General features: G+C 38.7%; 1 protein-coding gene across 1 annotated transcript in view; it reads left to right on the forward strand.

Annotated features, from left to right (window-relative positions):
• The first annotated feature begins 2,019 nt into the window (after positions 1 to 2,019).
• Positions 2,020 to 25,703, forward strand: part of HS6ST1 (heparan sulfate 6-O-sulfotransferase 1) — an 83,047-nt gene continuing 59,363 nt past the window's right edge. The window contains exon 1 of the mRNA XM_072407600.1: positions 2,020 to 2,872. Within this exon, the coding sequence (XP_072263701.1) occupies positions 2,361 to 2,872 (512 nt within the window). The 5' untranslated portion in view covers positions 2,020 to 2,360. The remainder of the gene's footprint in view (positions 2,873 to 25,703) is intronic.

The following is a 25,703-nucleotide window of genomic DNA, read 5'->3' on the forward strand; positions in this document are numbered from 1 at the left end:
TTGCTAGAAATTGGTAGATTAGCTACTAAAGCTGGGGTTCATTAAAAGTAAAATAATTTAGGATACTAGTAAAAGTCTAAAGGGGAGGCCAGGTGCTCCCCTATAACTAAATGTCCTCTTCTATTAGCAAGGGGACAAGGAAACCTGTCTGGGTATACATAACTTCTGTAATGTACCTGTGTTACTGGGACTGTCCTTTTCTCTAAATCTTTCTTTCTTTCTCTCTTTGTTTGTTTGTTTGTTTCTTTATTTCTTTAATTCCTTCTCTCTTTCTTTCTCTCTCTCTTTCTTTCTCTCTCTCTTTCTGACTTTCTTTCTTTCTTTCTCTATCTTTCTCTTTCTTTCTTTCTCTCTCTTTCTTGTTTCATCTAAATATTTCTTTCTTTCTTTGTAACTTTTTCTTTCTTTTTTTCTTTGTTACTTTTTCTCTTTCTTTCTTTCTTTCTTTCTTTCTTTCTTTCTTTCTTTCTTTCTTTCTTTCTTTCTTTCTTTCTTTCTTTCTTTCTTTCTTTCTCTAGCTCTCTCTTTTTTCTCTTTCTCTCTGGAGATTCCAACTTCCTACACACTGGCCAATCTGTGAATTGGGGTTCTGAAGATGGTGGGAGCTCTGGGTAATTGTCCGGCACCCCCCACCTTCACAACCCAGCCCTATCTCTTTATGGGTGCATACATACATAAAATCTGTATTATGCACCTATAAAAAGTGTTATTTTGTACAAAACCTTTATCCAGCTTCTAGAAGATTTACTTTGTTACTTAAAATAAAAAAAAAAAATTTATATAAGAAACTTCTTTGTGTTAAAAACTTCATTTAACCAATCATTTTTTGTGTATTCATTTTCACAGTCTGCACATAGCACACCAATTTATTAGCAGATTAAATGAAAAGTGCCAGGAAATCTAAAGAAATTTAATCAGACCACCTAGTAGGGTGAGTTAACACCTCACAAGGGTTAATTTACTTTGCAAACAACACCCAATCATTTCTTAGTAAATATAAATGTGTGATTTTCCTTGTACCATGATTGGATAGGTAAAGTTGGTAGATCTTCACATTGCTATGTAAACAACTTTTTGTAAATCAACCCCAAGGTGAGAAGTAGCACCAAACACAACGGATGTGTTATTTATTGTACAGCGCTGCATAATATGTTGGCACTATATAAATTATGTTTCTTATTAATAATCATTTATTAATATTATTAATAATATTATTAATAATATTATTCATGATAACAATAATAATAATATTAATAATAATAATAATAATAATAATAAGCAGTATTTATATAGCGCCAACATATTACACAGCACTCTACATTAAATAGAGGTTGCAAATGACAGACTAATAAAGACAGTGACACAGAAGGAGAAGAGGACCCTGCCCCAAGAGCTTACAATTTAGGAGGTGGGGGAGTTAACACACAATAGGAGGGGATAGTTAGGAAAGTTCTCTAAGACTGGAGAAGATAGACTATATTAGTGATTCAATTTTTTTTAAAAAAACTTGCTATTAGTTGGAGAAGGTGTTTGATGCTGGAACAGATCCTTTCCAGGTCTACTGGATCATCCAGGTTAACCCATGATAGTCTATCTTCTCCAGTCTTGTGAAGCTTTAATAAATCAGCTCCAAAGTAGGAAGCAGAACCTGATTATAAAGAACAATGTCTGATTTCTGTACAAATATATGTTATATGTATAATAAATATTATGATATAATAGAAACATTATACTAATATGATGAAACTAATTAGCATTTAGTTGATTTTTATAATTGTACATACCTTTTACCAATTATAATAAACATATAAAAACCCCACACATAGATTTTCTATTTTCTGACATCAGAACCAGCAGCTAAAGATTTCTGCATCAGAAGGGAAAAGTGTGCAAGGCTATAAAGGGTTAAAATGAATCAGCAGAGGGAAAAGCGTTGCGGGCGGCTGACGGCAACCATAGAAATGAGCGAATGAGAGAGAGCGTATGCACATGAGGTGTGTAGTAGGGAGCAGGCGCTGTGCATGCTGGGCTGTGATCATGGTGGTGTACGGACAGGAAGGAGGCTGGAAGGCAGCCGGGAGCCCCAGATCTCCGTAGATCTGCTGGAGGTCAGCACCAGGCATGGCTGGGTGGCGGTGAGAGGGCTCTGCTCGCTTGAGGCCAACAAGTGGCTGCTCGCCGCCATCTTCAGGGGACCCCAGCAGCTATATAACATTGCTGCATTGAGTGTTGTGTTAGCACAGTAGGGATCCTCCAGGTTGTGCTGATCCCTGGATCCTCTCTTGGCTACATTGTATCACCTTGAAGGACCCAACAAGCAGGGAGGACTGTTGCCCTGAAACCCTGGGAGATGGTGACATATGAAGTGTGTTGGAAGGACCATGGTTGAGAGGACCAGCAAATTTTTGCTGATCTTAGCTGGCTCTGTGTTTTTCATGCTGATATTGTACCAGTATGTGGGGCCGGTGATGAATTTGGGATCACCCAGTAGGTACTACCAGGAGGATCAGGACATCTTCCCCACCCCGGATCCCCATTATGTCAAAAAGTACTTTTTCCCTGTAAGGGATCTGGACCGATCTTTGACCTTCGACATGAAAGGGGATGATGTGATCGTATTCCTGCACATCCAGAAGACCGGGGGCACCACTTTCGGGAGGCACCTGGTGCAGAATGTCCGGTTGGAGGTGCCCTGTGACTGTAGACCCGGGCAGAAGAAGTGTACCTGTTATAGACCCAACAGGAAGGAGACCTGGTTATTTTCTAGATTCTCCACGGGTTGGAGCTGTGGACTTCACGCCGACTGGACCGAACTCACCAACTGCGTGCCAGGGGTACTGGACAAGAAGGAGACCTCCATGAAGAACCGAAGGTGGGTAAGACCAATAGGTGCCCTTGGCATGGGCCAAACTGCTCTTGTAGCCTTGGCATGCTGGCGTTACAAGTTCCTTACTGTTTAGAACAAACTTAAAATAACTTTGGTGAATCCTTACTATAATTTTCACATCCACAGCTTATGGTTTATTAGCCTGACGGTCATGGGAAGATGCCGTCTACATTGCCGGCCAGTGGGTAGGATGTCGCCAAAAACATAATTGGGGGTACAAATCGCTCAAGGAACCCCTAGATACATTCCTAAAAAATGGATGTTGTTCCTAATCAAACCAATTTACCCATATTTGTGTGGTCAACCTTTTTTTCCGGGAGCAATCCCACATTTAAGGTGCAGATGCCAAAGTCTTTGTCACCAGGACCTGATCCAGTGGTGGTGGACATGACACTTTCTGCACACCTTTATTTCGGTTGCACCTTTTGGAACGTTACCAGTTACCTAAATATTTAGCATCAGATTATTATCTAATACAGGGAATGAAAGATGGGACAGAATTTGGATATTTACAAATTTCCAGCTGTGTTTATGCTCTGCATCTCTTTTATCATATTATTGTTTAATTATACAGAATAATATTTCTACATTCAGATCTCAGTTTTTCTGATGTTGGGCATCCTGTAGACATGACTCTAGTATTCTCTTTGCATACTACTAGATTAGAGATTTGCCATTTTCATTATTATTCTATAATTCCTACATTTAGATTTTATTTCAGTTAATAATTTGTCCCAAAGCTTAAGTCGATTGTAAGCTCTTCAGGTCAGGGTCCTCTCCTCCTCCTGTGTCACTGTCTGTATCTGTCTGTCATTTACAACCCCTATGTACAGCGCTGTGTATTATGTTGGCACCATATAAATCCTGTAAAAATAATAATTTGGCCCAAAGCTTATAAATAGATTGTAAGCTCCCCTCATCCTGTGTCACTGTCTGTATCTGTCCGTCTACAACCCTTATTCAATGTACAGCGCTACGTTATATGTTGGCGCTATATAAACCCTTTTTAATATTAATAATTTGGCCCCAAGCTTATAAGTAGATTGTTAGTTCTTCTGGTCAGGGTCCTGTGACACTGTCTGCATCTGTCTGTCATTTACAACCCCTTTTTAATGTACAGCACTGTGTAATATGTTGGCGCTATATAAATACAATATATTACTAATAAATAGCTCTTTTTTTCTGGCCCCCCGAATGTGAAGAATATTCAGAGCCATATTCCTTCTTTTGATTCCACTTTATTAACCAGAACATAGCAATGAATTTCTATATCTGATAACTGGTCCAAGAAAACTTTTTATTCCGCCTATAAATCAGTGAATTGGAATAGCAGCTGAATTCAAAAACTTCTGAAAATGCAGGAAACGTGCTGCAGGTTTAATATTTTAAAGAGGTTATAAATCAAGGCCGACCTAGACCAAGTGACGTCCTCTTATTTCATAGCTGGAACAGCCCTGGATTTCTTCAGAACATCATTTGATAAATTTAGAACATTCATTGTGTTACATAATTTATAACTGGAAAGTGCATAGACGGGGGAGCTGTATGTTGTAGATCATTATCCTTTATTAGATTCTCAGAAGCCTTTTGCTTTGCTCTACAACCTGCATGGTTACTATATAGACCTACACACATCCAGTGATAACTTCTTTCCTAAAGCTTGAGGATTTCCATAATAACGCTATACCTTGTATATAATGCGTTGCGATCTTTGTTTGGTGACATTGTCTCTGCCATGCCACTCCACGTAATGAGGTGGTGGTGACTACCGAGAGAACTTCATCTGACCATGTCATTGACAAATGCACTGCTGACTGATCACCCTTTTCTTTGAAGGGAGAATATTAGGAAAACATGTAGGGATGCCATACTCATAGCTGCTTATCGTAAGCCGCCCGTATAATATTTTTCATGGTGTGGCATTGGAAAAAAAAAAAAGAATAAATATGCTTCGGCATTCTGATGAGTCTTATACCACTCAGGATTTTTCAGTTCTCCTAAACATGTCCATGCCAGATTGCTCAAACCCTGGACTGTCAGGAATTTCATGCATCACCATTGCCAAGATTCATTCCCTGCAGATCAGGTGAATCGGTTTGTTCACATTCATTATTTGCAGTTAGCCTGGAAAATATCAGATTTGCTCAATGTGCTGATCTCTACCCACAAATCGTAAATGGATGATCGATAGCCAGTATGACTTATTCTGAAGCCCAGCAGTCAATAATGTCCATTATCATTTTTTTGTACAGTTATTTTCCTGGAATACAGCTAACATTATTGTTCGACGTTCTAGAAAACGCCTAATATTGGTAGGAGGATTTTTCTAGGGGTATTGAGCTTGATGATTGGGGAATACACCTTATGCAGCAATTTGGCATTTGTTTTGGTTGGATTTGTATAAATTTGCCTCTACCAGTACATTAGGATCAGTGAGATACTTAAATCTTCTGCCAAAATCTCCCCTCCTCTTGTGTGATACGTCCCCCATCTTTTAGATTGTAAGCTCTTCGCGGCAGGGTCCTCTCCTTCTCTTGTGTCACTGTCTGTCATTTGCAACACTTAATGTACAATGCTGCGTAATAGGTTGGCGCTATATAAATCCTGTTTATTAATAATTGAAGTCACCATTCTCCTGCATCCACACAAACAATTAGAATACTGCCTGTATTAGGTTTATTCATTAAACTGTAGCAATGACCCTTAAAAAAAAAAAAAAGTTTGGTTTTCCTTTTACTACAATCATGGCTGCAAAAGCATTTCCAATCAGGTTCATTTCCTCTTTACCTTGCTCTTTGTGTTTATTATTATGATTATTAATAAACCTAATTTATAAAGCACCAGCATATTAAGCAGCGCTGTACATTAAATGGGGTTTGCAAGTGACAGACAGATACAGACAGTGATACAGGAGAAGACCCTGACCCAAAGAGCTTACAATCTAAGAGGCGGGGGAATTAACACACAATAGGAGGGGAGATGTGTTAATCTATTTAAGGGAGGGAGACATTGATAATTCATTTAAAACAAAGATTTTTTGGGTATGTGTATCTATAGCACCTACATAATCTGAAGTGTTGTCAATGAAAGTCCCTTGCAATTGGTTTATGTCTGATTAATCCTCATGATCTCAGTCTTCCAGACACACAGGAAGGTTCTCTTTATTCATGTGGGTGTTGAATGTTTTGGGTACAGCCAGCCTCCTATATAGGTATAGTTGTCTGCAATTTAAAGTCTGCTGTGCTATTACAAGATTTTGTAATCTGCCATAAAATGACCACTTTATTTAAATGCCATCTAATTAGAGGTGAATGCAGCTTCATTAACATGTAAGTGTGCAGAAATGAGGGTTTTGTTTTGCACCTATTGTGGCAGAGCTCTGAAGCTGGTTTATTTGTTTGTGGTTCAAGGTGTGGACTGTCCTAGATTCAGATGTAAATGTACAATGCTGGAAGAGACAGAGCCATGTGTAGATCCTCTAATTAGAAAATAAACAGTCTTGCATACCATTTGTTTATAGTAAACCTGACCAAATTGTATGCTGGTTTCTTATGTAGATTGAGTTGGTTGACTTGGCTCTCTATTTATCAGTCAATAAGCCACCTTTAGCTGCATATATTGTTCAGATAATATTTTGTACTTTTTTGCTTATGTGGTATTGAATTGCCCTTTCACATGAAATTCTATACTTCCCACTGTATTTTATCCCAGGGTTGGTGAAGTTGACTTCTTATTGTGCGTGCTGTTAAGGAGCCACTCCCTTTTATAGGAGCGGAAAAAAAAGAAACACAATTAGTACTTTAAACACTTGTAAAAGCCTTGTGTTGTTGTGCAATGGCTGTTTATACATCACCCGGTCATCATAAGTACATAGGAAAATATATGATGAAATTATGTGCTTTATCCAGAGAGTGCACTCTATTTGCTGGGTAGTTTGGTTTTTCATCCAGGTGTATGAGACCTATACCCCACAACATTTTTAGATTCATGGATCTGAGAATACCTGCTTGTGATATGAGAAAGTTTTTGCAACTTCTAATATACAGAAAACCAGTTAATAGGAAATGGTTTCAAATGACCACCAGTTGGGTTCCAATGTTTGTGATTGGTGTTACAGAAAAAAAGGTATAAAAAATGTATACATAGGCAGCTTTTGGAAAGCTCAAAGTGACCCCTTTTGGATGCCTTCTTTATTTTGGCAGTGGTATATATACAAATAATTCAATCCAAGGCATATATTTATTAAATTATGGTTGGATCTTCCTTGGCTCCCCATATATCGGTTGGTTGCTCTGTCTGACTTCTCTTCATTGCAAATGTTCCAGTTTGGAACCAATATGACCTTCCACAGTGATGGCAAAATAAAGTGGGGATGTTGGATTTTTGGCATTTGGCTTTCCATGGGGTCATTTTATTTTGCAATAAAATCTTGGTGAGATCAATAAATTGACTCTTCCGTATTGCCTTTAAACATATAGAAAAGACAGCCAGCTTAATAAGACAATCAATGGTCCCATGGTAGAGAAACTTGAGAATACATTTCCTTTCATCCAGGTTAACATTGCACCATTGTTATTGATTTATCTCTAGTTGGATGAAGGAAAACAGAGATGACAGCTATTAGTATGTTTTTTAGGCTTTGGGGTATAATTGATGATCTTGGTGTACCACTATGGACATTATTGCCCCTAGCTTATTATTGTAACCTCAGTGACGTTGAACATAGTACTTTGGGTCACAGTATTTCCTATCCGATAGGAACTGGATGGGTGGGGGTCATCTTTTGGCTCGATCTGTAGAGGAGGCAGAATGACCAACGCAAGCACAGATATCCAAACCCTGTGCTCAAAGGAGGATCAACATACCGTAAAGAAAATGTTGGGTTTCATTGAAGTGTTGATGGTTTTGTGTCTTCGTTTCCGTCATTTTACATTCCACGTTTGTTTTGCCCTTGCACAGCTCTTACATCAGGCCTGCAGTCTTGTTACCTGTCTGACAATAGCATGTTACATAAACTATGGAGGACAAAGCTGAATATTGTATTACATAGCTAGTTGCTGGTCTCTGATTACAGACAGGGAAGCAGACTGTCTCCCTGTTATGTTCTCAGGTGTATGGGCTTCACTGACAAGTCTGCTGAAAGACCATGGTCAGGCGGGAGAGAGTTCCTTCCCCGGTGCTGATTCATTAGTGGGGCTGTAATAACAGAATCAGCAGCTCTCCCATGAGGATGCAGCACGCAACTGCAAGCGTGAAATGGCATCTTTCAGCGGACCCTAAACTGCTAAATATATTCCACAAAGATCAGGGAGGGGGTCTGTGTGCAGCTGATAAGTTACAGTCTACATCTACAATCTTTGCTGTTTTTTCTCCTTTTCTTCTTACATGATTTATTTTAGCCTGTAAAGGACAAAATAAATGTATTATAGCGGTATTACATGCAGCTGCACTTTGTGTACTGCGCATTCCAAGAAATAGTTTTTAGGGGCTGCACATAATTATGGGTAAAATGTACTACATCTAATGCTAAAGAAAAAGAATAAATAATCCTTTTAGAAACTTTGCGTAGTGAGCTGTCATCTCTGTGGCATTTCAATCCCAAGCAAGTGTCCTGGTGGAGTTCTCACCTGCTGGACTACAGATCTCTCCCCCTGGAATGCAGGAGTGCATGTATTGCAGAGATTTCCTGGGTGTGTTTTTAGAAAATGTCTTGAAGAGTTTGATTTTTTTTTTTTTTATCCTTTTGTAAAAAAGAATAGAAAGTATTACTGTGTTGCAGGATACTGTGGTCCCCAACAAGTAAGGATTGGCAAGTGTCTTGCTGTTCTCTTAGCAGACGCCTGTCTATGCCTAGCCTTACATCAACTTTTTTTTTCCTTCTGACCTAATTAACACCTAACCGAAAAATAGTAAACCGCAAGATAGTCTAAGCGATATATACATGCCAGATAATTGTCACCTTAGATGAACAATGCTGATTATCTGGTAAAAATCTAGCTGTGTACGTTGGCCTGCTGATGTCATTTAGTGATCAGCCATGTTGGGTCCCCAAATGACCAACCAAGGACAACTGCTGCTGTTTTCTATGATGGTGGATGGAATGTAATTTAAGGCTAAGGAGTTCTGGGAAGTACACATGGTTTTGTGCATTGGTCTAGTCTTTGTGGTATCAATTTACTGTGTGTGAGTTGTACATGTTCCTATCTTTGTCTCATGATCCTATCGTATTCTGCATAAGCACGGTAAGGCTGTATTTACGCCTGAGCAGCCCTGTTCCTCACATATCCCATTTTGCACCAAATTATATCATCAAGTGATGTTTGCAAAGCAGGTAGATCGGTTCTTTTGGGAAGTGTCAACAGGGGTCTGTACATAGCTACCTGAAAACAGGAGGATGTATCAGCAGTTATGCGTCTTCCTGAGCCTTCATAAACGATCAAACTAAATTTATATCGAATGAAGGGGTCATTCTGGGGAAGAAAGTGCTAGGTGATGGTTGTCAATCAGCCAGATAATAGGAGGGCTTATTCTTTCTTGCAGCAACTTCACAAATTCAGATTGGCTTCAAATGTAAGTTTTATCGTTTTAGAAAATAATCTGTATTTAGGTATAAACTCTGCCCTTGTGAACCAGAAACCAAAGGGCAGCAGGTTGTGCATCGAGGATGTATATTATATTTTTTTTTTCTCTGGATCTGCTGAGTAATCCCCAGGCTCATGCCATATAGGTTATCCTGGCTTCTGGTAACAATTCCCCAGTGACAGACCTGGATGCAGAGACCACTTACCTTACGGCGTCCCTCTCGCAGAACAAACCAGTCAAGTGATGTTCTGTCTCTACTCCATTGCTAGCAAGCAAAGGTGCATGGGTATCGGCTAGCAATCACTATTTACTAGTGAAGTGAATTGCTGAATTGAATTGAACCTGGTAATGTGCAATGGGCAGAATACCCAGATATGCCATTTGAGGGGTGTAGGTGTTAAGAATTCAACAGATACAATTTATGCTACTTTTTTGCCTTTTGATAATTCTGGAAATGGTGTGTATATATGGTACAAGTATGCATAACTACTCTCGTCATTTAGAAGGGGGAAGGAGAATTGGGGGCTGGACTGCTATATATTGTTGATGGCCAGCTAGGAGAAAATATAAAGAGAATCCAAACTTTTGTGCTATACACTCTATACAGTCACTGGTCACTGTAGGTATTGTTCCGGATGAAAAGAAAGGTCTCGCCTTGTATTGCCAACTAAAGCCTATTGGTTGTCCCTTCAGATTGTATTATTCACAGCTAGTGTTCTCTCGCACCCCCATAGTGCTCCATTCATAATATGTGGAATTGGTCTTTGTGACCACCTGATAGGCACTCATAATACATCCATTGGAGCTTTAGAATGGACTGTGTCTATTTATATACAGGATTCTGCTAATGGGGGTGTATTTTTTACTTACACCTTTCTTCTTGGTACAACAATAGTATTCACTTGAAGTTTCTTTCTGCATCTCTGATTTTTTTTTGCTATGAGATGTTACAACATGTATTTGTAGTTATATGGCCTGATCCTTTAAAGCCATATGCCTGGTTGAATTTAAGTGTAATTTTCCATACGGATTGAATTTTTTTCTTTTTATACCCTTGTGTTTTTACGTACAGTTTGTGTATTTTATTACCTTTTTACGTGTTATCCTAGTGGAATGCATATTTTGCAGTAAACTACACCATAAGGGGCAAAGTACTCGTCACAGAGATATTCCAGCTTGCTAAGAGGAATTTCTGTACAAGCTGCAGCTAATTATTTCCTTTTCTTTTTTTTATAGGAAAAACAAAACACAATTTTACTATACATTTGTCTATTAGAGTCGGAGGAATGTGCAGCTACAACACATTGTAGGAAATGTACATTTCCAATGCCCTGTTCATAGAATGGTTTAAGAACTTGTTATATTACTGCTGGTATACGCTCACATTTTATTTAATTGGGACTTTTAGTCTAGAACATAATCATTGATTGACAGATAAAAAAACACAATAATTAATGAACCTGTGTTTTAATTATAACCTTGTGTCATAGGTGTTTAATTCAGCTAAGTAAGTTCTTAAACTTGTCTTAATGTCAGCCTTTTGTAATTGTTGGTGCAGTAGCATTTTCATAGGAAGGGAGAGAGGCGGTACTAGTAGCCAATCAGGCGTGCGACATGCACATGTGCAGATAAAGAGCGTATTGACAAGAACCTTAGACTTTAGCTAATCCTTCACTGTCCAGTAACAGGCTGGGGTTATGAAGATGATGAGATCTGTGAAAATTTGCAGCATGTAAAAAAGTTCCTATTAATGCAATACAAATGTGTGTTTTGCAGTGTGCATCAGGCTGCAAAATCATTTTTATTATTTTGAAAATGTAGCTTTTTTTTATTTTTTTTTAGAATAATATCTGGTTACCTGATCTTGAACCTAAACACTTTCTGTAACAATGTTCTCTCCCTGACTAGTAATTGTGTTCCCATATTGTCACATAGATAATCCAGTGGAGACAAATGGCTGCTTGAGCACACATTACTCGGACATGGTTCACAGTTGTCACCCTCAGGAATCTCACCCTAGGAAATGACATGCTGCCATTTTTAGTGTATGCACATACATGGGAAGTGATTGCAAAAACTAGCAGGATTGACATCTGTATTTTTTAAAATAGCAATTATTTATTTTGCAATGTTTTAATATCTTCTGTCTAGATTCTATTAGACAGTTGTCCTAACCACATATGTATTATTTGTCAGTCAATAGATCAGATTTGTCATTTTAATTAATTGAAAAGCATTTTTTGTAAGATTAGATTAATAAAGAAGTGTAAATATATATATATATATATATATATATATATATATATATATATATATATATATATATATATATATATATATATATATATATATATATTACACACCAATTTTTTTAAAGCTGGGTGGGAAGGAATTGTATGTGTGTATGTGTGTGTATATATATATATATATATACACATATATGTGTGTGTATATAGCAGTAGGATTATTTTACCCTTGTCTAGAACAGAGAAATTAAACTGGTTCCTGTAGGCAGCATCTCCATTTAAGCAGAAAACAAGCCTCCATGCAGCTGTTCTCATACATCCCAATGCCGAATACTGAAAGTATTATACCATTGGTGGAATAAGTCTGTTCCCAAACCCTCATCCAGTCAGCGGGAGGACCGGTTGTTGGTTGTACAACACCACCATCTAGAATCCCTTCTGTCGCAAAGCCCTAAGGGTCCATGAAGATCCAATAATGATACGCTAGCTTATATTTGTGAACTACTTGTGGATTTTGCAGGCAGGTTTTCTCTAATCAGTTGTGATTTCTTGCCTAATGCCAGCATCTAAGTGCACTCAAAACAATTAATTACATTTAATTTGTAAGCCCTGTAATTTCAGCCCTGGGATGGGGTTGTTTTCCCTGGATGCATCCCTTGCGTGTCATGTCTTTGCATGCTCAGCAAGATTGCCTTGTTCTGAGCTCCCCCCTATGGCTGGCTAAATGTACGGAAAACGATACAAGCTCTGTTTATTTCCAAAGTAAAGGCTGTTTGCTACTGGCACAGTTACGTGTTATCGAATAAACTATTCCCGGTAAAAATGTTTGTCACTGACCTTGTTGGTATGGATTTCAGCAAACATCAAACTTTTAACACTTTAATTTTCTACCTTTTGTGTTCTCCATTTGAAGGAGATAGATTTTCTTTTCTCTGTCTTCTCTCCCCTTTCTCACTCACTTTTTATTCCCTTATTGAACTTTTGCCATTAAAATTACCCAGATAGAGTTACATACTTGTAATCGGAGCACATGTGGGCAGTCGGTTAGATTGGGAGAGGTATGTAGAAAACATACGTATCCAGAGTGGTTGATCTATTGCAAATATTACTGTGGATGTTGCACGAGAAAGCATCACATGTTGCCCTGTGTTTTTCCCAAAAGCATAATTTAAAAAACAATGTTTGGGAAATGTAAAAATCCTTCAGGGAGTTGTGCTTGTGTAATGATGTGTAAGTGCCATCCGGGCCCCGGTACTATGAGCCCAGCCTGCGTGATAATTGGCAACCTTGCCACTCCCAGATGCTCATAATAAACTATTTTTACTGTCAACCATGGTGTTTGACGACTGCTTTGTCATGCGGTAATGGCTCGGTAAACTTTGTGCCCGAAAACGACTTGTGGTCTCTCTGTGGTCTTTCAGGAAAGCCCGCTATGTCTTAAGATGAATGTACAATATTTTCTCTTGTTGAATCTATTCACCATGGTCTTGGTGCTGATTCACCATTGGCAAACGTTGTCCTTTGGTAGGGTTTTATCTTACAAAGCAGTGTTATCTCACCTAGATTTCTAATACCTGTCCTTTCAATAAGATTTGGCAAATTTACGGTTGGTTACGCACTAAGTAGTTAAGGTTCCAGAGAAGGGCACAATTAGCTCCATTAACCAGGCTTATATATGGAGGCAGCTTTGCATGGCTTCTCCAGTGGTGGGAAAACCAATGACTGAGCTCTTTTTTTTTTTTTGGTTAAAAAAAAAAAAAAGTCCAAAAGGGAGAATAGGTCATATGTGGTGCCTTCTGACAATAATTGCTGTGATCATGAAGGCACCAAATATTTCTGGTCATAAGGGGGTTTATAGTACAACATATACTGGTAATATTGTTCCCATTTTTAGCAGCTGTGAACGATAAAGCATCAGAATATGGAACTGCTCCCTGAAGGGCAAAGAATATGGTGAGGATGGGAGCTTGGATTCAGCTAAAGCATGTGGGGGTATAGCTATTAGGCCAATTTTACAGTTTTAGGTGAATGGGCTCTCTAGGTAGGGTTTCATACAATATTCATATGAGGTCTTGGCATAGTTGACATATGGTTTATTCATTTAATTGCCTATGAATTATTCAGAGTATGTCTATCAAACCATGTACAAGCAGCTGTCATGGGGGAAACCTGTAACAGACATGTTGGGGATTGGTGCGTGACCATGCGTCTACCATACCGTGCAGCTTGACTTTTATACTGAAAAACATCGTAAGCTTTTAAGGCATGGGATGAGGCTTTCAGGGGATGATGTAAATAGGATTGTATTTATAATCTTGTGCATATGTGGGCGCAGTCAAGGGACATTGGGGGTACAAATAGCAGCTGGGCGACCTAGGGTTATATTGTCCTGGTGCAGTTGTTATATTTGATACAAGTTGGTGTTGGAGATATATTCTTCCCTAGCATAAGCATATGTGCTCAGTTTAGAAAAAAATAAAAATCAATGTTACTCACAATGGCATCAGATTCCAGTTGAATTTTTTTTTCTCTACAGCAGGTCAAAAAATAAATGTGTAAAGACTAAGGCACGTGTACACACGTGCAATAATTGTGAAAGATCCTTTCCAACAACTGCACAATGCATGAATGAGTGCCGTTTTATGGAGAGGGGAAAGTGGGGAACAACAGAGCGGCATCCCGCAGCATTCTCTCCCCTTTATTTGCATTACGATCGCTCAACGTTCTTCGCCCCTCATCCGTAGATCTGGATGACGAGCACTGTACACTGCATTTCCTAATTGGTAGGAAGGCAGTGCTTTAAGTATATTCTGCATTTAGGATTCTATATGCATGTTCCAGGTGTATAGTGCTCTTACAACTTACATTGGGTTGTTGGGGGCTTGTTGAGCCATGCAGCTCTATCCTTTTACCCTAACAAAGCTCTGCTACTTTATTTTTGCCTATTCCAGATATCGTGAACTGGAAATCAGATTCTAGAAATCAGATCTGAACTGGTCCTTCAAACAGCCAACTTAATGTTATGACATTCAATGGAAAATGAGCAACGTGTAAGCAGTGGTAGTGGTGGCACATAGAAGCTCCACCTGCTACATTTCCAACTAACCACAGCAGGGAATCCTTATGAGAAGTGCTTAAGGAAGCCAAAGATGTTAGGTAGCATTTTTGGTCAAATCAACACTTCTAGAATGTTGGATAGAGACCATTGTGGCAGCCCATGGTGTTCCACTACTTCAGTTCTTCTGTTTCTGTATCCAAAATTCTTAGAAATACCTGTGTTTAGATTTGCATTCTAACATATGGTAGAGAGTCTCTTTAGATAAACCTGTTTCTTTGTCCTCTGTGGTCAAACCACATACTTGCTTTAAAGTGCTCTATATTACGATGATGTTGGTTCCAAACCAGTAGACCATGTGGTGCCATATATGATCAGCATAATGTCCGCCATATCCAAATTGGCCCGAAATTTGGCTCAGTCCAGTCCATCATCTCCAAGCAGCTGCTATTGTTTGTAGGGCTTTCTGTAGCACCTCATTGTGTGACTTAATCACTTGTAACATGTAACCGGCAACATGGGTAATTCCATTTCTCTCAATAGAATTTTTGCTTCCCTAAGCCAAGGCTCTTGAGGCCGGACAGATGCAGCTTTACCAGCTGTGCAAGAAAACGTCAATTAGTATCATCTTGTTATGGGACATTTTAGAATCTCTGTGCCATGGAAACTGGTTTATCATTGTGCTTACCAGATGGTTCCCGGTCTGTAGGGACTACTCAGGAAGCGCTGCTAAGATTTCAATTCCCTCAGCGTTACATTTCACCTTCCTTAAGGGCAATTTATTGTACAGGACCCAACTTGTCCTGAGACAAACAGTCATACCCATTTCACAGGCAATGGTGTTCAGCTTTCCACTGTGCTAGCTCCGAAGTGTGTGGAAACGAAAAGAAAAAAAACCAAAAATTCTCCAATTTCAGCTCTGGGAAACGAAGGACCTGCCGCAGGATTTGTGCTGTGGTTTGTATGTCCTAATGGCAGACTGCATTAAATATCATTTTGCCACCAAAGTTCCACAGTGAATGTTCAAAAATGTATTTACTGATATTTTGTTGCACAACTTCTGCAAGGTGTCTAGAGCCTTCTCTTCATGACACAATTTAGAGCATGGCATGGCTGGTCACTTGAAAATCATTATCCCATAGTAACTGTTTGACCTTAATTACCTTAATTCTCTGGTTAATTTGCACATTTTGCCATTCTTGGCATATATCCTCTGATGCCACTGATTACAGGTCAGTTTGGGAAGTTGGACTTTGCAGGTCACAATCTGTTTGATTTAGGGAAGATTTTTGTGTTTTTAAGACAAAAAGTGATAAAATCCTACAGGAAAACAACAGATTATGTCCTATAGGTAATTGTATGTGCTTTTTACAGGTAACAGCTAATTTCATCAGAGGAAGAGCGTTAAGCAAATGTCAGTTTTTAAAAGAAATAGTCCAGCTTTTTATAACTGATTTAAAACCTTAATTATTTAAAACCTTAATTAACCTTAATTAAGTGTTCCCTCAGATATTGTGCTTTATTTTACTAGTCCTTTTGAGATGGCTGCATTGACTTGGGACTAAAAGTCACCAGCAGACTCATAGCAGGATCTGGGACATGAACACCCAGTTTGGCAAGACTTTGCTGCTCTGATCTGGATGGCTTGATGGTCAGACTACAGTAGGAATTGTACCATCCAATACTTCACCCTCACCAGACAACTGGTACAACAATGTGTGCCAATTAGTGGTATCCAGTGTTGGTCTTAAGTGATTTAGGATTTTTTGCGCTTTTGCTTTTTATTCAGAGATGTGGTGTTTGTGTGTGCTATCCTATCCCTTTATAATTTTTTTCAGGCATGTAGGTTGTTTGATCCCCAGTGGTCACTGTGGTACTTCCTACTGGCTTGTAGGTTCCGCCCAGAGATTTATGGGCCAATGGAAGTAAACAAAAAAAAAAATTGGGAAAGGAGGATTTTCAACCTATTTAACCAATCCAAATGATCAAATTCTTTCTGTGGCTGAGAACCAGAGAAGTAGCAGATGGAATTGTGGAAGATGTCAATACTATAGAAATGCATATGTGAGAGTAGACCATAAACCTACCAGTATGCTTTTGGAATGTGAAAAGAAATTGGAGTGCCCAAAGGAAGCCCACACAAACACATGGGGAACGTACAAACAACATTTGCATAGTGTCCAGGCTAAGTTTTAAATTCTTCTATTTTTGCAAACCCTCTTTTCACAAGTATGCTATTGTTAAATAAAACTGGTGATAGTCACATTAAGTAACAACCTAGGAATAAAATGAGTGGCATATGTGTGTTCTTTAATGGAACAGATTTGACAAAAACCTCGATTGGAGACTCAACATATCTTGGCCTTTAGTTCTGTATTGTTCAGCTCTGAAAGGTGATGCATTATATGTTTAGTTCTCTATTGAAACCACTGCTGTCTGTATCTATGATACACAATGCACCTCTCCGGAAATATGATGGAGATTCAGATGAAACCTCGGTGGAGCCATGTGTTGTGTCGAGTTGCTAGTTGACGGCAGCAGCTGGTTTTTGCTTTGTTCAGTTCATAAAGCAAGCCTCTGCAGTGTGTGTATGTGTGTGTATATAGTTATATATATAATAATAATTTTCATTATCATCTTTTTCATTATCTTGATTGTTTAGTAAAGATCCAACGGGGGTTCTGCTTCCTCCAAAACTAACATTTAATATATGGCTGATTGTTGGCTGAATGATCCATATGAGCCCAGTTACAGTTACACTGCAGCATAGTAGCCCTGAGCAGGTAGGTGATTCATTTTGCCAGCATGCCAGAAATTAACTGAAACAATTGTAGAAATAATTATGATGGAGCATCATCAAGTCATTCAAGTGAAGCTCTCCTTGCTTCATTACTGTTGCCAACATCTTCACTTGGTCTTCTGGATTTGGGTTTTAGACAATCTTGGATTGGCCGAGCTTGAACGATGTAACAAGTTTTCTCCCCAGGATATTTTTAAAGATGGATGGCAGGAAGCTGTGGGCAGGTAGTGACCCCTGTATTGTGACCCAACTTTTTAGTTACCACCCAAATACAGTCGAGTGGTTATTGAAAAGTGCTGGGTGGTGCGCCTGGCTAAAAGGGTCTGGGGGAAAACACTGCCTGTGCACATTTGTTAATCCCTGGTTGTTTTCTTGCAGAAGAGACTTGCCATATCTCCTTCTCAGTGCAGAACTGCCTACTTGCATGTTTTTGTATTAAACGTTTAGTACTGCTATAATGTTAGACATTATTATCTCTTAAGGTGCGTACACACTTCCAATTTTTATCGTTCCAATCGAACGACGAACGATCGATTGGGCAAAAAATCGTTCGTAAAAAAGTAGCCGACGAACGAGGAAACTCGTTGGAAACGAACGACCGGACCGGCGGATCGGATTGAACATCGTTCGTGTGTACGGTCGTTCGTTGATCGTCCATGTTCAGAGCATGCGTGATGAACGAACGTCCGTTCACTTTCCTGTCGTGCACATAGTTCCTCTATCGCTTAAACGATCGTATCTATTGTGTGTACAATATCTATGAACGATCGTGTCGTTATCTCTATGTGCAGGATCGGTGCTATACGATCGTTCGTATATATCGTGCAGGATCGTTTGTCGTTCGTTTTCCAATGATAATAATTGGAAGTGTGTACGTAGCTTTACACGGCAGCATTGTGAGAGGGATAGATAGGAGTAACACAGGAGCCAACTGGTTTTTACTGCATGCTCATGTCCTGAAAGGGGGAAAGAGTAAGGTAAACAGAAATAATACTTCTCATTGTGTTGCTGTCTCTTTATTGATCTAGTCGGTAAGCTTCAGGTGGGAAAGTGATACCACTGTTTTCAATGTAAGTGCCATCGCCCACCTAGCATGTTTGCTAGTGCGATCACACTACCAAAATTGCCTGCTGTGATTAATTGCTAACATTTTCTCCACATGTAACAACCAGCTGTACAAATTTGGAGCACTGTGAACTCCATGATTCCTGATTTGGGTCGCTGCTAATTGTCGATCACTAAGAATAGCATTGTGATCATGGGCAGATATCACCGCCTTTCCCTAATCTAGTTTAAAGCAAAATGTGTATGGAAAATGTGCACTTACTGTATATATGAATCAGGTGTATATTTAGTGTTCTGATCCAGATGTGTTGCTAGTTCATGATAGACCTAGAGTTTAATTATTTTTACAACATTTACACTCACCATAATCATTAAAGGATCCATTGCAATGGCATCATATGAGCAGTTTCAGTTGAGATTGAAATCCTCATTGTTGTATAGGTAGCATGTAGGTTGGAAACTTGACTACTTTATTTGATGTAATTCTCATAAAAACTGACCTTCCATTGTGTCATTCTTCCTTGGTTAATGCATTCCTAGGGTTAGTGGTATCTTGAGACCTGATATGGCACGCTTTGAAATCTCTATTCTTTTATGCCCCAAGCAGTTTACCATTGTGACCCTTATGTTTTAGATAAGCTGCCTGTAATGATAAGTTACACAAACAAGAATGTCTGCCTAGAAGCCATTGACCTGCCAGAAATCCTTCTAGATAAAGTTTTAAAGAGAATTACAGCTTGTGTGTTTGTCCTATTACTGAAACTTTTACTTATGTGTTTTAGTTAGGATGAAATCTTTAAGCCCACAGTTATTGGAACCATAAGAGACCCAATCTCCAAATCAGTCAATTCAACAGCAATCTACCCAAAAGATTATGCATTTGACATTTTCTAGGGATGCTATTTACCTGGAGCACCTTGTGTAGACATCCAAAAACCCTATACTGCTGCTAGGCACCGCCGACTTTGATGTGAGGTTGGAAGACGTTGTTTTAATGAACCTAGTATTCCTTTTTGCTTCTTCCCAAGCTGGTATACAAATAAGTGTGTAGGACGGTGAAGTAAGGTGGAGAGGAGCTTGATCAACACAGACCATATTATGTGTGTATACAAGGATAGGGCTATGCTAGGGAATTGATTTGTCCTGATCTACTTAAAAGCACATTGCAAAATATTGTTTAAAGAAAGTAAAAAGCCACAGAGAAGCATTTAATGTACTTGATTTGTTTGCATTTTAAGCTGAACTTTTCAAGTTAGTGACAGGGTCTCTTTAAACTTATATTTTTTATTTTAAGGTTTCATACCCCGCCATTTATCGAAATGATTTCTAAGCAGCTGGAACTTGTGACATTTTGCTTCTTTTATTCTGGCACTCTAGTATTCCCAATAGATTGTACACTTTAACAACAAATTTTCTAGTTCTCTTACAGCAAGCTTGGAATCCTTTTTGATTGAATGTTTGTTGTATTTTTCCTTGACATCACTCCGTTATTGTAGTTTGAACAAATCTCCAAAGGTTGGAGTGAGGAGTCCCAGTGTGTACTATTTTAAAAACAGCAAGTCAGCAATGGTAGAAACCATATTTCTGACCTGGCAGGCTTCCTCTAATAGTGCGTTCTGGCTCAGACATTCGCCAAGCTAGCTCCTATACTGCTCATTTCATGCTGACAATGTACCTGTAATTTTTCTTTGAGAGGCCTTTAAATTCCAAAAAAAAAATCAAACTTTAATAAATGCTATGATATCTAGCTGAGATGAATAGCAATAAGAGTTAAAATACATTTGCAGGATAAAATGTTGTTCCAGTTTCGGGACAGTGTTGCTTACATAACCAATAGCCACAAACGTTGGCTTCATGATATTTTAAAGGTGCGGATAAGCTAGTGTAAACTCTATTTCCCCATCACATACCGATCACAAATGCTTTGGTTTTTGGGTATTTGGACAGCGTTTTATAAAGCTTAAAGTAGCAAATTTTTCTGGAAATATCTGCATGTCAGCCCTTCTGTGTCTCTGTTCAGTGGGATTTTAACTTTTTAGAGTATATTTCCCTAAAAGCAGAAGGTAAGCTATATCTGTTCTCTGCTTTATTTGCAAGGGTGAAAAAAGTCAGATTAGATTCTAATGTTTCTATTAATGGTGTCTTGGGCATCCATTTCTACATTTTATCCCTTTGTGCCGAGTACGTGGATGGATTGTTGCATCATTACTTTGGGTATACACAGGGCTAAAGATTCTTCCTTCCAAATGTACCACCACTGGGCACTTAAGTCGCCATGAACCAGTGCTGTCATGTGGGTTGAAAAGGGGGTTCCAGGCTCCCCCATACCTGGAAGTACAAGATATGGCACTTCATTTCCTGGGCAGAAGTGTTGGTGGTGGTGGGGGGAAAAAGGAGCTGCAATACATGTTTACTTTAAAGTCAACCAATGTCTAGGACAATGTTTCTCATCCAGGGTTCTGTGGATCAATAGGGTTCCTCCAGTGTTGTAAGGGGTTCCTTGAGCAATGAGCCTCTCAGGTCAATTTACAGATACCAATGATCTTTTTGGCTTTCTGTGAAAGTGGCATTCTTCCCAATAGACAGCACTGTAGGAGGCATTCGCATGTATGGGATGCTGATGGCTTTTTCACCTAATGGCTGCCCACTGTTTTTATTGTGGTTTTGTTTTTGCTCAACATCAACTCCATCAGATGCAAGATATATGTCTTAAAGAACATTACACGATAGACCACATTTTCCAGCATCCCTACAGTGAAAACCACAAGACGGTAGGAAGTAGGTGGTGAGACCTCAGTCTATTAATGGGACCCAGGGCTTTGTGGATTGGTACATGGCTACAGTCAATCACAGCTCCTCAGTGGGTTTTTGAATTCGTAAAGTTAATTTCCTTAGGGTAACATACGCTTGGTTTGGATTTTATTTGCATTTTAAGTAAAATCCACATCAGTGGGACAAGCCACCAACCATGGAGAAAGGACTTGAGTAGTCGGTTGGCAGCTGCTTTGTTCTATAGAATGTTTTTTTTTCTTTTGTGGCATTTGGTTTTTGCTATTTTGACTAAACGATTGCACCTGTGGGCAATGCAAAATGGTTGCGTGCGGTGAAAATATTAAGTGCCAACGAATGCTAAATTCCACCATATGTTAACTAAAACTCTGTGACCATTCATGCCCGTCATGGCAATTTGTTTTTTTTATAAACTTTTGTTGCTCATCTTGGCATTGAGAAAATGGGCAGAAGTAGAAATATTTACACACATCATTAAGTAATTCCAGTCAATTTGAAGTGAAATAAAGTTTTCATTGTGAAGCATTTCAAAGTGGACAATCTCCAGCTGGTGCAGGTCCGTAACAAACTCATGTTGAAGATGAAAAGCAGCTGGAAAAATGATTGTCAGCCCAATATGAAAAGACATCAAGTAAAATGCATGTTCAGAATCGGCCTTCCTGGTTGTGAACAGATGCCTGTACGACTGTCCCAGCTGTTACTGCTGCAAATGTATGGAAAATGTTCTCACTTTGACACATTGATAACAAATTGATCCAGCTGTCAGTGGCGTTATGATGGGGCAGACTGCTATAAATCATCTGCTCTGTGGGAAAATTAAAGTGCTAACAGAGAGATTACAGGACAGCCTTTTTTTTCCTCAAGATGATTTTTGTGTGATAAGTAGAAAAGGAACTGGTTTTTCCATTTGTCATTGTTAACGAAACAGCATTGGTTAAAATATTTCCGTACAAAGTTTCCACAAGTGGTTTCTGTGGTATGTATTCTTTGGATATTGCCGAATTGATAGGTGCAAGGTTTTGGGGTCGTGGGATAAAGTTGATGAACAGTAGTTTGGTGGTTTTAGCATATTTTGTATTTTGGAGACCATAATGCCAACGCCTCATGGGGCTTCTACTTCTGTAACCCAGTTACAACTAATGCCCATTGTGATGATGATGCTTTTTTGAGCCTCTGGTTATCTCTGATGGTTTTTTCATGGCCAATTTGATGTGTGGTGCCTTCTTGATTGCTAGTGGATTCTTCTAATGCGGAAAGACACCTCACCATGTAAGGGGGAATAAGTTTTCATATTACTATTCCCTTTAAGCATGCTGTATAGATTTTCTTGTTCTTATGCTATGATATAAGAAATTCACTTAAATGTAAAAAGATTAGATATACTATTTGATATGGGACATCTAAAAATGTTGTGTTTCCTGAAAACCTACTTTTTGTCCTAAATTTCTCCCTGAAAAAAAGAAATAGATTTCCTTTTAAAGTTATGTTATTATAGTGCTGTTCATTGTTTTTGGTATTGGTGGAGATAAAAGTCTAATTGAAGACCTTCAACAAAATCATCTATTTTCTTCTGTGTAATTAGAGGATTGGGTCTTCTTTTACTAGTCCTAATGCTTAATAAATATTTCCTCCCCACCAGTTATGGCTTGGGTGATGGTTGTGGTAGTGCTAAACAAAGTATAGTAGGTTGGTAATGGAGAAAAGACTATCTGTAAATCTGTATCTGATAATAATCCGACATCTCTACATTGCTTAAAGATGGCAATTTTAACTATATAGTTGAATGTTTTTTTAGAAAAAAATTACAATTATTTATTTTTGACTTTTTATTCATGTATTTTGGGAGCACGGTGTCTCAGTGGTTAGCACTCTGACCTTTGCAGCGCTAGGTCCCAGGTTCTAATCTTGGCCAGGACACTATCTGCATGGATTTTGCAGGTTCTCTTCATGTTTGCATGGGTTAATAGGTTTCCCCCAAATTGGCCTTAGACTGTATTATTGACATATGACTATGGTAGGGACATTATGGGGGATTGTGAGCCCCTTTGAGGGACCGTTAGTGACATAGACTTTGTAAAGTACTGCGTAATATGTCAGTGCTATATAAATACTGGATAATAATAAAAATGTAAAACTGTAGTTGCTGAAAGGCCCACTATTTCTTTTTATGCAAGAGTCCAAAAGCTATTCTGGAGACTCTCCCTTTGACCTCTTCCTGCTTATTGGGGCACTAAAGCAGTATTCTCCCCAGAATTTTGGGTGGGAAGAAGCTGTAGGCGGGTGGCAGCCCCTGTGTTGTGCCACCACTTTTTGATGATACCCCAAAAACAGCCAGGTACTGAAAAGTGCCGGGTGGTGCACCCAGCTAGAAGGGTCTGGAGAGAATACTGAACTAACACAGTACAGGTCCTCTTTTATTGGTTATGGTTTTCAGGGGATTATATTTACTACACTTAAATAAAATCTATTTTTTTTACTGTATTCCAAATATATATATATATATATATATATATATATATATATATATATAATTTTTTCAAATGTGTTTTGAATACACAGGGTAGCAGTATCTATTTAATAAGCCTAAACATTTTCAGCTACCATGGAGAACATTTAAACAGACAGATCTTATTTTTTTCCTCGAAATGCTCAGATAGGACCAAGAACAATGACAAAATAATATTACTTCTCACAGCTGTGACAGGTGGGTTTTTCAGTGGAATACAATACTCTCCTACCAACGTATGACAGCTCATGTCACTGGATGTTGTTGTACTCATTTCTCTTTCAAATGTTGTATTTACATACAATTAGGGAAATTTATACACTGGTAGAACTTTGCCAGTTGGAAGTCATATGAGCTTTAATTCATTTTTGCATTTATTTTTAGAATATAAATTTGAAATTTAAAATTCTTTTCAGATTTGGATTCTAAAATGAAAAGTCATTGATGAACTGTGAGTCCTGTGGCTTTGTGACTTACCACTGGTTATGTAGATCAGAACTCCTGACTTCTAGTTCCAGGTCAGTGAATAGGAGTACTGAATTCAGAAAATAAGCATGATGGGCATACTAGTATTTTCAGAAGGCCATTTTTTTTTGGCACAGCTTTCCACTAATCCTCCTTAGATTTGCAGCGTGCAGAGCTTTCCAAGAACCAGTCTATAATTTGTGGAGAACCACAAGTCCCATATGATTAGGAATGCTATCCTGCAGTTTACCAGGATGCCAAAATGCATCATCTCTAGTGAAATGATTTGTCTGTGGGTGTCTTTATAAGCACACTGGGCATAGAACGTTCATATTTTGGCTGCAACAAGGGGAGAGTTGACTCCAGATACTAAAGAAAACAAATATATTAGACAAACCCAAAATCAAATAAAATGGTCATATTTACATTGTTATTCAAGGACCCAGACAAATGGCAAAAGATGGTTTATTTTGCACTAGAAGAATGTTAGGATATGTAGTTTGTACATTAGGAGAAACCACGTGTGTAAAAAACTTTCAGTTTGTAAAATAGATTTGTGTATGGAGCATCAGATATATATTTTTCTTACCTTGAAAGTTGTTACTCTCTGCGGAGAGAGGTGACTAAGGAAACAACTGATCACCTCATCTCGGCGTATGCAAAATCACTAAAGCTTAACGCTTTGTACGTGTTGGGTAATAGTCATCGGAGATAAATGGTCATGGTCGTCTGGGGCAAAAATCTGACATCTGTGTTCTCCCCAGCCCATTTTTGCCAGGTACACCACCCAACACCTTTCAGTAACCACCTGGCTCTTTTTGTATGGTTACTGAAATGTGGGTCACATTACAGACACCATCATCCGCCTACCACTTTTTTCCTACCCAGCTCAAGAATATTTCTGGGGAGAGCACTGGACATGCACAGCGGTCCCCCAACTGCTGTGTATTTTAATGGTGGAGAGCACAGTGCCACCTGCTTGTCCTACCCCCCTTCCTTATTCAATAAACCTAATGGTCCACTTGTTCATTCATCTGCCACTAGGAACCATCACAAATGATCTTTTCCAGTGCCGATCATCTGACATTAATCGAACATCTCTACATTGCCTAAAGATGGCAAATTAACCTATATAGTTGAAGGTTTCTTAGAAAAAAAATTACAACTACCCTGTTTCCCCGAAAATAAGACACTGTCTTATATTTTTTTTTGGCTCCCAAAAACACACTAGGTCTTATTTTCAGGGGATGTCTTATTTTTCCATAAAGAAGACTACAGTACACATTTATTGTTGAAAGTCACTCATG

This window comes from Pyxicephalus adspersus, chromosome 4, assembly GCF_032062135.1.
Source record: "Pyxicephalus adspersus chromosome 4, UCB_Pads_2.0, whole genome shotgun sequence".
Taxonomy (NCBI): Eukaryota; Metazoa; Chordata; class Amphibia; order Anura; family Pyxicephalidae; genus Pyxicephalus; species Pyxicephalus adspersus.